A 12,614-nucleotide genomic window follows, 5' to 3' on the forward strand; every position below is an offset into this window, starting at 1 on the left:
TGCTAGAATTGTGAGCCTGTAAGTCAAGTACATATGTATACTTTCCCCATTATGCAGCACTTGTAAAAAGAACAACTCCACCCCCCCCCCTTCTTTATGCAGTGGATGTGTCCATTTAAAATCATTGAGAAATGTCCTTTGGTTTTTTAGCCCATCTCACTGTTCACTGGGTAACATCTTGTTTCATTTAGGAGGCTGGAAAGGAAAATCATAAGGTTAAAAAAATCACATGTACCATCTGGAAAATTCTACAGGGCCTTCCTTATGTTAAAAGTGGTATTTTGAAAAACACCTGAAGCACTGATTGTGGGGGAGCCAGTAGAGAAACACTGTCAACCAAGCACCCTCCTTTCTACCTTTACTTCCTTCCACCCTTCAACGGAGGCTGCTAGCAGTGGGGACATAGAGGACTTAGGTGTGACTCTTGAATCCTGAAGGCTGTTACTCAGCAGTCTCCCTCCCACAAGTATGTCCAGCGAAAGAACTGCCATCGCCTGGGTTCAGCAAGGGAGTATTCAGGATCTCACTGTTCATCCATGTGCAGAGAGGGAAAAAAAGACAGGCCGAAAAAAAAAAAAAAATCCCACATTGTCAGAGTAATGCCAAACTCTCTCTGAGTGGGATGAGCAGAGCAGATGCTGCAATGAGATGCCAAAGCGGCTCCCCTTCCTCTGTGCCTTGGGTGCCTATAAATTGCTCCGGCGCGCGTTTGTCAGCCTCCTCTTCTCCTGGCAGGTGGTACCCAGGCAGAATTCTGCGTTCAGTCTCTCTCTCGCTCCGCTCTCGGCCGTGAGGCGCTCGCCGCTGCTCGCTAGCTCTTCCACTCCAGCCCCGAGGCTCGCGGAGCCGACAGTGCCAGCCGCCGCTGCTCCGCGCATCCGGGGGGCGCCTGGCCGGAGCTCGTGCGGCCAGTTCGGGACTTTAAGGTGCGCTTCTATTAGAGTTGTGGTGGCTGCAGAGGAGGGGGGAAAAGGCAGGGGACGGGCGAAGAGACCGAGCGAAAGAAGAGAAGGAGGAGGCAGAAAAAAGGCAACTTCAGACGGAAAGTTGGTGCGAACTGGCGCAGTCTGCAAAAACGGAAAAGTCGATCGCAGGCAGCGGTGGCATAAAAGTGTGAGCGACCGGGACCAGCGCGAGAGGCAGCGACCGGCTCTGCCCTCCGGGTGGCCGCGCCGGCGCCGGCGCCAGCCACAGGTGCGAAGGGGCTCGCAGGAGGCGAGAGGGCGCCTTGCGCACCCCTCCCCCAGCCCCCACCCTCTGCTCGGGACTTCAGCTCAAGTCACTTGGCGCCCGAGCTCCCTCCCCAGCCGCAGCCTCAGCGGGGGGAGCAGGAGCCGGCGAGGAGCGGCCGGCGCGCGCCCGCCCAGGGGAGTTGGGGTTCGAAGGGGATTGTTTTCGGCTCTAAGGAGGTCCCCGCCCAACCTTCAAAATTTTGTCCAAAAGCAGACAAGAGGATCGCCCCGCGCTGAGCCGGCTGGTGGGCAGCAGGAGGCGCCTGATCGCCGCCGGGGCGCTGGGGGTGGTGATGGTGCTGCTGCTGGTCATCCTCATCCCGGTGCTGGTGAGCTCAGCCGGCACGTCGGCGCACTACGAGATGCTGGGCACCTGCCGCATGGTCTGCGACCCCTACGGGGGCACCAAGGCACCCAGCACCGCCGCCACGCCCGACCGCGGCCTCATGCAGTCCCTGCCCACCTTCATCCAGGGCCCCAAAGGCGAGGCCGGCAGGCCGGGAAAGGCAGGCCCGCGTGGGCCCCCAGGAGAGCCCGGGCCGCCGGGTCCCGTGGGGCCCCCGGGCGAGAAGGGCGAGCCGGGCCGCCAAGGCCTGCCGGGCCCGCCTGGGGCGCCCGGCCTGAACGCTGCCGGGGCCATCAGCGCCGCCACCTACAGCACGGTGCCCAAGATCGCCTTCTACGCTGGCCTCAAACGGCAGCATGAAGGTTACGAGGTGCTCAAGTTCGACGACGTGGTCACCAACCTCGGAAACCACTACGATCCCACTACCGGCAAATTCACCTGCTCCATCCCGGGCATCTACTTCTTCACCTACCACGTCCTGATGCGCGGAGGGGACGGCACCAGCATGTGGGCTGATCTCTGCAAAAACAACCAGGTGAGTGTGGACGGCGGCGGGGAGGGCGGGGAGCGAGCGCGGAAAGGTACAGGCAAGAGGGAGGAGACCCCGGAAATGGGGGTGGGAGCCGGCAGAGGAAGGGCGCGGCAACCCTGCTCCCGGGAGCTATGGCGAGGGGGACACTGTGCCAAACTAGAGAGGCGGGGGTCGGACGCCGAGTAGGGCGCCCCGCGGCCTGGAGAGGGTGGTTCCAGAGTCTCTCCCCCGCGCTCGGTGCGCGCGCGTGTGAGCACTACCCTCGAAGGGCGAGGAGCCGGTAGCTCCAGTGCTGGCCCATCTAGTTCCTCGGACGGCCGGTGCGCGGGGGAGGTCCAGAGCAGGAAACAACCCCTGGGCTTGCGATTTTGGTAGCCTAGGGTCGCTAGCTTCCCAGGGAATGGCTAGGATTGAAAGAGCCCAGAATGGGCGTGTCGGGGTGAGAAACTCCGGGGAGATAGACAAGAGCTCCTAGGAGAAAGAAGGGACCAAAGAAGTGAGTCCGAGCGGCGTGCATCCAGGGCGGAGGTGGGAGGGACAGTTAGACCCGGGGTCCCAGGGCCCTTGTAGCGTCCCAGGCAGAGAAACTCACAAATAATAAATTTCAATCTCGTCTTTAGTTCTTGGCTTTAGAAGCGAATTGTCAGCCAAAGAAGGGCAGAGGCAAGGAAAGCTAAGAGAAGTAAAAGTTGAGACTCGGGATTTACACAGTAAAATCACGCACCTAAACACGGGACCCAAACTCGACTGACTGGAGTCAGAACAGGCACAGGAAGGTGGCCTGGAGGGCAACCGGTTCCATCCCGCTGTGTGGTATTGGGTCTCACCTCAGGTGAGAACCCCGGTACCTATGAGAGAGCCCTTCCACTCCCAGCCTTCTCGTTCATCCAGGGAAGGGGGGCTCGGCCTCGACTCAAATAGCCTCACATTAGCTCCGGTCACTAGGACCTGCTCTCCTGAGCTGTTAGCCGCTGACACAGGGGCCACGGGTCTGCAGTGTTCTGCTAGGGCCCCTATACCGTTTGCAAGAGAAATTCGCGGCCATTGCAACACCGAAGCATGTTTGATCTCTTAGAGGAGGAAAATAATGTTTCTACTACCTAAAAGTGTAATCTGACCTTTTGTACACGCTAAGTCAGCAGTCGCTGGGGCGAGGCCTTGTCGCTTGCAGCCGGCGGTCTGGAATGAGTTCCCGGGCTTTACCTGCTTATTGAGTGGCACCGGAACCGCCCGCGACCCCACCATCGCCCTCAAGAGGCCTCATCTCACGCAGCAACTTTGACATAGCAAGGGTTATAGGGTTTCAGGTCACTGGTCCCCTGGAAATTAAGACCTTCTTAGCTACAACCATTGAAATAAGAAGAGGACATAATTCAGGGTCAGAATTCTGTCAAAAATGGAAGACAAATGTCCGAAGATGTTTAAGAGAAAATAATTTTTTTTTTTTTTTTAAAAAGTCTGTCCTTATCATTTCCTACAAATAGTTTAAGGGACCCTAGGGCACACAGAACAAAATGAGGAGAAATGACCACCAGGAGGCACTGGCCGGGTTGTTTATTATAGTTTATTATGCAGGAAAATAATGTAAGGATAAATAAAAATTATTCACGGAGCAGTGGGATAGTTATAGGTAAATGGTTGTAAAGGGCATGACTCACTGTACCAAAATAGAGCTAGTGTGTCACTCTAACAGAATGGTTTTGAACAGCCTCTCAACAGGCAGCCAAGAGCACCCCTTTTATTTACAAATTGGTGCTCTTCTGACCCAAAGATTAGGTCTGGGAAATACTATCAGGCTGAAGAGGCTGTTTCTTTTTAGAGGTATCAATTAAAATGGGGTAAGTTTCCAGCTTTGTCAATAAGTGTATAAAAATGGTCACATTTTAAAACATCCGAATGCTGCAACTGCATTCACAAATCAGAGAATAACACAAATAAATTAGTTTAAATGTTGATGTCTAGACTGTGGAGACTGTTTATTACAGGGTTCTAAGCAAAACATTTTCTTCAGCTATTCGGTGTGCATTTTGTTTTTAAAATTATTTCATTGTTTGGGGTATAAACTGCTCCTTTGTGTCACTCTAGCATACACATTCTATGAGGATCAGGAAAATGAGGAAGGCACAAAACAGTCAAACTACAACATATAATGCTTTCCATTGGCACTATTAAGCTGCTATTTTTGCAAAAGGTGTGCAACAGGTAATTGAGAAAAATAAATAATGTAGTGGTAAACAATGTATTTCTGAGTTCGGTGTGAACTATTTTAGAAAATGGTCATATTTCAATATTACGGTTAAGGAATTTTATCTCTAGAATGTTTTTATCAAATCTGGTCTGCACTACTTATATATAGGAAATCTTGTAAAAATCTCTTTTATTTCAGATAAATACTTTATCTTTGATTTTCAATTATACTCTTGTCTGATCACCTCTTAGAATGGCAGATCCCCCCTCTCCCCAAGCTAAACCAATTTGTTGTCGTAAAATGAAAACTCAGAGACCAATGTCAGTGTAATGTTCTCTGGATTGAGTGGAATTTGAGAAGCACCATAATTAAACAAAAAATTATAGTTCACTGTAGGAGGGAGCAATGACTCTGGACCATAACCATATCAGAGCCATTTTATTTATTCTTTGTATTGAATGTAGGATCACAGATGGAAACATCAAAGGCCAGTAAATTAACCTGATGTGCCTCTTAACCTTTTGTTTATGATTCCACAGAAGAACAATGAAAATGAAATTATGAGAACATCAGCAGCAATTAATTAAATTAGCAAATGTTACCATCAACATTGTCTCTAATGATAAGTCCTCAATAATAAGATAATGCTAAAACTGTACAACCTATTACATTCTGAAAACCTACCGCTAAAAGGACCACGTTTCTCATATTCCCCATGAAACCATCAACCTAAATTTAATCTTACCATCTGTGGAGAGCCCATGACAGTGCATATTAAAGGTAAAAGTTGGACTCAAATAGCTAACATAAATACAGGAAAAGAATTTTATTGCTTATGTACTTATAGCTAGAAACCTGAAAAAATTTATCTGAATACAATTTTTATAATGCTGCTCTAATAAGCCACTCTAATAAAAATGAAACTGGCTTAGGATTAGAATTCTAAAGTAATTAAAGACCATTTTTTTACTTGTAAGAATTTATTAGTTATGGCAACGAACACAAAATATATTGGAAAAAAATAATAATTTGTGGTTTGATATTTATTATAGAAATTAATGGCCCATCAAACTAATTATCTTTGTAGGGGCAGTGAAAGATGGACTAAAGATAAAGCAGAATCTAAATAGTTAACCTAATAAGAAAAGATTTTAAGGCAAATACAGGTAAAAATGGGTATATTATAGAAAAGGACTCATAGCAGTCCCTGACAAAATGCTGAAATCAGTGTACATTTAGGAACCTGAAAATAGCCTCCAGGGTGAAAGCATTACCTTCCTCAATAGTTTGATGGCTTAAAGGAAGAATTGCTGAAGTCACTGTGGTAGATACTAGAGCTTGAAATTTCAAGTCCCATTATACCTGCAATGTATGAACAGGTAGGTAAGTGGACATACTCAAGCCCTGTGCACTGAAGTATGGAGATTACTTAATTGGGAAAGTCTTGTAGTAGAATATAGGTTAAAATCTTAGAGAACTGCTTTCATTATACAGCAATCACACTGGCTTTACCCAACAAAGGGAGTAAAAACCATTAAGAGTGACCGTCCAGTCTGTGGAATCTCTCTAATGCATTTGCAGGGTTTTGTGGTTACACCTACTAAATTAAAAATGGTACTTTTTGTGGTTTTGTGGTTATAACCTATAATAACTGGGTTACTTTTTTTTTTTTAAAGACTACTGTCTCTAAATCAAGTGATTTTTTAATGTGTCCTGGTTGCCCAATACCTTCGTGTAGAAAACAATGATAAAGGCCAAGACCCATAGAATATATACTAAATACACAAAGCACTGAATAAAATGTGTGTCTGGTTATTAATAATAGCTGAGATATACATTATGTTTGATAATTAATTAATATATTACTATCAGCTAATTATTCTTTTGTATTTTAATTTTCTCATCCATTAAAGATCCACATGTTAAAAAAATCAAGTCATAATCCTCCCGGTGTATTAATGACTAGATGAAATTAATTAAATTAATCAAAGCATTCAACCTCCAGAAACTGATGATTAACTACTAGGAAATATTATGAGTTCAAATGTATTATTATTTAGTGGTCAAGACAGATTACTTCACTATTGGAATATACATTTGAGTCGATGCTTCTGAGCATAATTGCATGGTATATTGCTTTCATTATATTAGTGCCAGGTAGCACAGTGTTAAGCAGTTCTAAATCCTTTAAGCCTTTTCTCCTTTTGCTATATGATATTCAGAAAGAAATTTTTAAAATACTCCTCGTATTACTTCACAAGTTCAGCAGTGTCAAAGAGCCTTCTCCTTTTTTAACATTTCAGCATTAATGTGAGGATATATCACATAAAATTTTAATTTGAAAACCTATCATTTAAATTTTGAAAGAAATGCATGGCAATTCTTGACTTATGTCTCATTTCTCTCATTTGCCAAGTGATAAAATCCAGCATATTGTACCCCAAGTCATGCATTATTACATAGTGCAGGTTTACAAAACCACTAAATCACTTGCTATGTTATTCAGGGAAATATCATTATAGTGGAATAGAAACAAGCCACAAAGTAGAAGATATGTTACTGAAATAAATCAAATACAAGTCTGCCTATTGAAAGAGTTTCCAAGGCAGAATCAAAATATGTCTAAATGAATATGAAGCCTAATTTGAGTTGAAGATGTGACAGAATAGCCATATTACATGATAAGATAGGCAATTTGACTGCTTGCAAATGTTTATCAGCTCACTAATGAAACCACAGACTCAACATGAGCAGATTGTAAGCAACCTATGTCCTCAAAGCAAACCATACATTTAAAAGCACCTTAAAATATAAAAGGACGTTTGATGATCATTCAAAAATTCTAGAAATTTGAGAGACCTTGAATCACAGAGATTTAGTTGCTTCTATAACTTTTAGATATGTTGCAATTAAATTGTTGATTTAAATGCACATATAATTGACAAAAAAGCACAAATAGAAAGAAAGAACTCTGAAAACGTGGGTGATATAACTAAAGATGTTTAAATGAGTTGAGCTTTGGAAGCAGCCTGGTAAAGGGGCTTTACTTGTGTTAGATTTTGAAAGTCCTAAATCAAAGGGCGGGCTTTCTTTCTTTCTTTCTTTCTTTCTTTCTTTCTTTCTTTCTTTCTTTCTTTCTTCCTTTCTTCCTTCCTTCCTTCCTTCCTTCCTTCCTTCCTTCCTTTTTTCTTTTTCCTTTTCTTTTCTTTTCTTTTTATATAGTAGCAGAATGGCACTTCCCTGGGTCCGTCCTTACTGTGGATCTCAATTTTCTAACAATTGCAATGAACAACTGAAGTTAAACTTGAACTTCTGCACTCATACACAGTTGGCTAGAATATTTGTATTTGGTTTAAATTAAAATGCAAAACAGCACTGTTATTTCCATTTCTATTGGGCAGAGGGATTCGAGGAATTAGAAAAAGTAGTGATGTAGGAAGAAATTCAATTGACATGCTTTGTTTACAGTGATAGCAATGATTGCTGGAAGAGCCCTCACTCACTGAAGCACTGTTTTCTCCCTTCCTTTGGAATAACATAGTTGAAACTGTTACAGAGATGGACTTGCAAAGCTCTGAGGCCACGTAGATGTCTCCACACTTTCTGTGCTCCAGCAGCAAGGCTGCTTAGGATACTGTGTGATGGCAAGAAAAAGAAAACTTTAGCATTCTCTTTTTCACACTCTAATTCTTGTCTGTTTCACATAGGTGCGTGCTAGTGCTATTGCACAAGATGCTGATCAGAATTACGACTATGCCAGTAACAGTGTGGTTCTGCATCTGGAGCCAGGAGATGAAGTCTATATCAAATTAGATGGTGGGAAAGCCCATGGAGGAAACAACAACAAATACAGCACGTTTTCTGGATTTATTATTTATGCTGACTGAGAATGCAGAAACTAAGCTTATTATTCTGAGTTTGAACACTGGATTCGAATGGCTACCGTCAGTGAATCAAGGATCCCAGGGGATGCCGATTGCAGGGCACCTCGGTTGTGTATATGTGGGGAAATCAAATGCTACCTGACTCACATCTGTATCACTCAGAAACATTATGTAAAAAAGTATTTAAAGCAAGATAAGCAGATGTGTGATCCACTACCGCCAAAGCAAATACTCCTATCGTTAGTGTCCATGTGAATGAAGTCCTATATAGATCACAAATTTTTATAGAAAAATCTAAGACATTGAATTATTTCTTCAATATATATGATACTTTGGTGTACTGTGATCTTGCTGCTCTTATCCATATGTCAGCTTTGGTTCTTGTGAGTTTTCCTGCTTATTATGATACTTGGAGTCCATTCATAGTGTGTGGAAGAATCATTTTACCCTGCAGGAGAAGGTCTAATTGAAGTAATGCTGCTTGTCCCCAAAGAAATTGTTTGCCTTGTACTCTTGTTAACTTTAGAGCTAGACCTGGGAAAGATTCAACTTCAAGCCTTAACCTGGAATTTTCTGGATTTGTGGGAATTCCCAAGCCTATGATCATTTTCACATTTTCCTTTTCTTATGAATTTTCTTTTTTCTCTTTTCTGGTGATAGTCTTTAAAAATAGAGATTGAAATTGTACCATAGGATTACCCTCTAAGTGTGAAAGTGTGTAATTATGTATGGTATTTAGAAAATCCCCTTTGTGTCCATTTTGTCAATAGAATATATTTAGATTTACTTGGAAAGTCAGAGAAATTTATTCTTTGGTATTAAATCAGACTGAGGCTTTTGCCTTCTTTGGAACAAAAGATTATTCATAACCCAATGCACAAAGGTTTAATTTGAGCTTCTGCATGCATCACCAAGGGGACACTAGGTAAGGCCTTCGAACAGTTACTACAAATCTGTGGCCTGAGGTTATTTCAAAATTAACAATTTCACATCTAACCAATATGATGACAAAGTGTATATATTTTATATAAATACCTGCCACACATTTATATACATATACATATATGTTAGATGAAATATTATATATATATATATATATATATATATATATATGGCTTCAGTCCATGAGGTACAATGGCTGTAGAGCCTCAAAAATTTAATTTAAAAAGGTGTATATGTGTATACACACAGAAACATGCATAAATTATTTGACTTATTTTGGACTGAAATATATTTTAGATGATGAAAATATATGGAGTTATCAAAATAATTAAAACAATTCTCTTTAAGAGTTATGCAGAAATTAAATCTTACTAGGTTAAAATGCCCTATCTTCACATATATGTATGTTAAGCCTATGGTTGCTTTATTATCATATGCCAATCAATACGTTAACTGCATTATCTGGCAGACTATTAATATCAGGACTGCAGAATAAAGTGGCTCTCCTTCATGGTGTTTATGAATGACATGCCTTTGAGTTATCAGTTGTTTCCTTTTTTTTCAGTTGAATTGAAGCTGACGGTCAGGCAGATTTTGAGGATAGTGCAAACCCTTTCTGTCTGGTTAAAACACACTGCCCAAAACCATCTCTTTAATCTAAGGAAAAGATTAAAATGCATGTTGATTCGTCTTAACTATCACACAACTTCCACTATTACAATGAGAAATCGCTTCCCCTTTCGTTGCCTTTGAAGACTTTGACAAGTAGATTTCAAAAACAGAGATTTAAAAATCTGCTTGTTTTACTGATGAAGGACATTTGCATTTTTTCATTTAAAGAATTTGGTTTGTTATCTTGGCTCATTCCTCTTTGGTACTTTCTGTTCCAATACATGAAGAGCTTGATCATTTTTGATCAGCTGAAATATCTTTAATTTAGCAAACTTCTACTTTCCAAGAGTTATTCATGGTGTTCCCTTCTGAAGGTGGTGCTTGCTTTGTTTAAATGCCTTGGTCTGAGTAACCATCGTGATTTATATGATTAAAAACACTTAGCCCTTTCATCAAGAATAATGACTAATTCTATTTGGCCTTTCTGATATGTAAGATAGCTCACAAATGAATTAATAGTTTTTCTTTCCATTTAACAATATATATTTATCAAAGAGGAATTGGTAGTGAAAGTTTGGAGATGTGTTTTAGGTACCAAATTGCATAGTGAGGATTCAAATGATTAATTTATGAACAACAGTGCTCATCAATTAAAAGTTTTAACTAACAGTTTTAAAAAAGGTTTATTTATACACACTATCAGGGCTGGATACCTTTTAAAGAGTAGGCTTAAGAATCAGACTGTCATTTTCAACAAATTTGACCTTTTCTTCAGATAAATAAGCATTGTTTTCTCTGTTGAGGCCCGAGGACAAATAAAAAAAGAAAAAGGAAATAAAGGGAATATATATATACATATATATATATGGCAAACATTTCTCTTTTTTTGCATTATAACTTATGAATTAATTAAATTGTGGCCTTTGTTATTATAAATGTAATGATTCATTAAACTATATTATGTAATATATTTTGACTTTAATGATTGAATTTTTATAAATCAGTACTATTATATGTTTCTATACAAACCTTGCAAAACACAACAAAATTTACAGAAAGCAATGGATACCAGAAAGCAAAAGGCATCAAAACTGATTTATTGTGGATATATATATAGGTAGGTAGATGGCATATAATTAACTTTCCAAAATATTTTTATTGTTGTGATTTGGTAATTATATTACAGTAGTCTTTGAAAAAGTCTCAAAATTTAATTTCCCTTACTGCAAAAGTGATTTTAAATTGCCATATTATTCATTAAGCATTAATTAAAGAACAGCAGGATAATTAGTAGGATCATCAATATTACAAGAAACATTAGATTGCTCCATAAGGGGGCAATTTAACTAGAAACACTTTAAATTTTCTCAAGTAGTGCAATTGATAGATTAGGAAAAAAACCAAAGACCCCAGTTAAAGGATATAGACTTTAAATCATTGTTTTGAAATACATAATCCTGTATTTATATTGTTAAAGCAAAACAACAGGGCTCTGTTAGGATCAGTAACTCCCCAGAGGTGAAAATGTAATAGTTGGCCAGTTTCAGAAAAGGCAAACTTCTCTTTCTTATAAGAAGGAAATGATCAGTCATTAGTCCTATGTAGCTCTGGCTAATATCTCACAGCAGATTTGAAATCACAGAATGTTATCTGCAAGTTTGATACTCAAGTTGTAAATTCATATATAACCATCCTATTTGAAAGTTAGCCATTGCTTAGGGTTTTCTATCAGTATCTTATCAAGTGCACGCTGAGTTATACCTCTAAGTAACATTTTAGGAACGATGTTGGTGAGTATGTGAGAATAGCCGTGACCTCCATACTTCATCAGTCGATGCTTCGTGTGTATGTCATGTGCCATCAGAATTCGATCTTCGTAGCCCTCCTCCACCAGGAGACGCACCCTGTGAAAAATGTTAACTCATGATGTGCTATTTGTCTCACAGTTTGGATTATCAGGGTGCTTTAAACTTTCTGCTCAGAAACCTATTGTGCTTATGGTAAAGATACTACCTTCCACTGTGGCCTGTGTATTTGGGAGACCCTTAATAAACATTGTGTGGCACTGATGGAGGTATTGCTGTATCCTAGCAGGAAAAAAAATCCTTATTCCACGCACACAGACATTTCTAGCCTGTGATATTTATGGCAATGCCTGGCAATGTTGCATTAAAGATAGCTTCTAATAGGATGTGCCAGTTCCAATGAATGACCGCGTTAGCATTTCACTAAATAACTTCATTCTGGATTTGTATTCAGCTCTGATCTCTCAAATGCCTCTCTTTTAGGACCATTTTGAGATCTGGTTCTCACTCTTTCTTTTGATTTAGCAAATAAAATCAGTGGGTATTTGGGATTAAAATACAGAAACAAAAGGAATCTTTGTGATAAAGCCCTGAGACAGTAAAAATCTGTTGGTTTGCAAATGAAGGGCAGCTGCACAGTCAGTGAAGAAGGGTTGGCAAAAGTACTTCTGTTTTTTGAGATTTTGTCCCTTTGAAGTCTATAGGAATTATGACTCAGTAGCAGTTTCTGAGCATTAGATCAAATTGACCAAAAAAAAATTCACTCCACCTTTCTTCCTCAATAAGACTGCTAAAATAATAAGTGGTTCCTTTAAATTTATAGTCAGTTGACTAAGAAATAGCTTTCTGACTATTGTCTAAAAATGTAATCCTCTTTGCTTGGTTAAGTGCTGTAATCTGTAGTGTGAGTCACCTCCCGACAGTCACCATCTGTATGTGTCTGGACTCTGGGCAGTGTGTGTCTTAACTCCCATGGTAAGGCAGAAATGAAACTTGCAAACAATGGTTCTTCTCTGGGATTCTTTTTCAGTCATATGGGTACTGAGAGTCCCAAATGAACGCAGGTGGGTAGA

The 12,614-nt window shown here is 40.8% G+C and overlaps 2 protein-coding genes across 4 annotated transcripts in view; one reads left to right on the top strand and one right to left on the bottom strand.

Moving 5' to 3' along the window:
- The first annotated feature begins 977 nt into the window (after positions 1 to 977).
- On the top strand, positions 978 to 9,216 carry C1ql3 (complement C1q like 3). Its single transcript, XM_047520963.1, has 2 exons — positions 978 to 2,113; positions 8,006 to 9,216. The coding sequence occupies exons 1-2, from the start codon at positions 1,526 to 1,528 to the stop codon at positions 8,183 to 8,185; spliced, it is 768 nt and encodes a 255-aa protein (XP_047376919.1). The 5' UTR covers positions 978 to 1,525; the 3' UTR covers positions 8,186 to 9,216.
- Positions 9,217 to 10,185: 969 nt separating this feature from the next.
- Pter (phosphotriesterase related) overlaps positions 10,186 to 12,614 on the bottom strand; it is a 59,791-nt gene continuing 57,362 nt past the window's right edge. For 2 of the 3 annotated variants that reach the window (XM_047521204.1, XM_047521206.1), the window contains one exon: positions 10,186 to 11,640. In XM_047521204.1, coding sequence (XP_047377160.1) covers positions 11,430 to 11,640 — 211 coding nt within the window. In that variant the 3' untranslated portion in view covers positions 10,186 to 11,429. The remainder of the gene's footprint in view (positions 11,641 to 12,614) is intronic. The other variant, XM_047521205.1, reaches the window with a different exon arrangement.

This window comes from Sciurus carolinensis, chromosome 12 (assembly GCF_902686445.1).
Source record: "Sciurus carolinensis chromosome 12, mSciCar1.2, whole genome shotgun sequence".
NCBI lineage: Eukaryota > Metazoa > Chordata > Mammalia > Rodentia > Sciuridae > Sciurus > Sciurus carolinensis.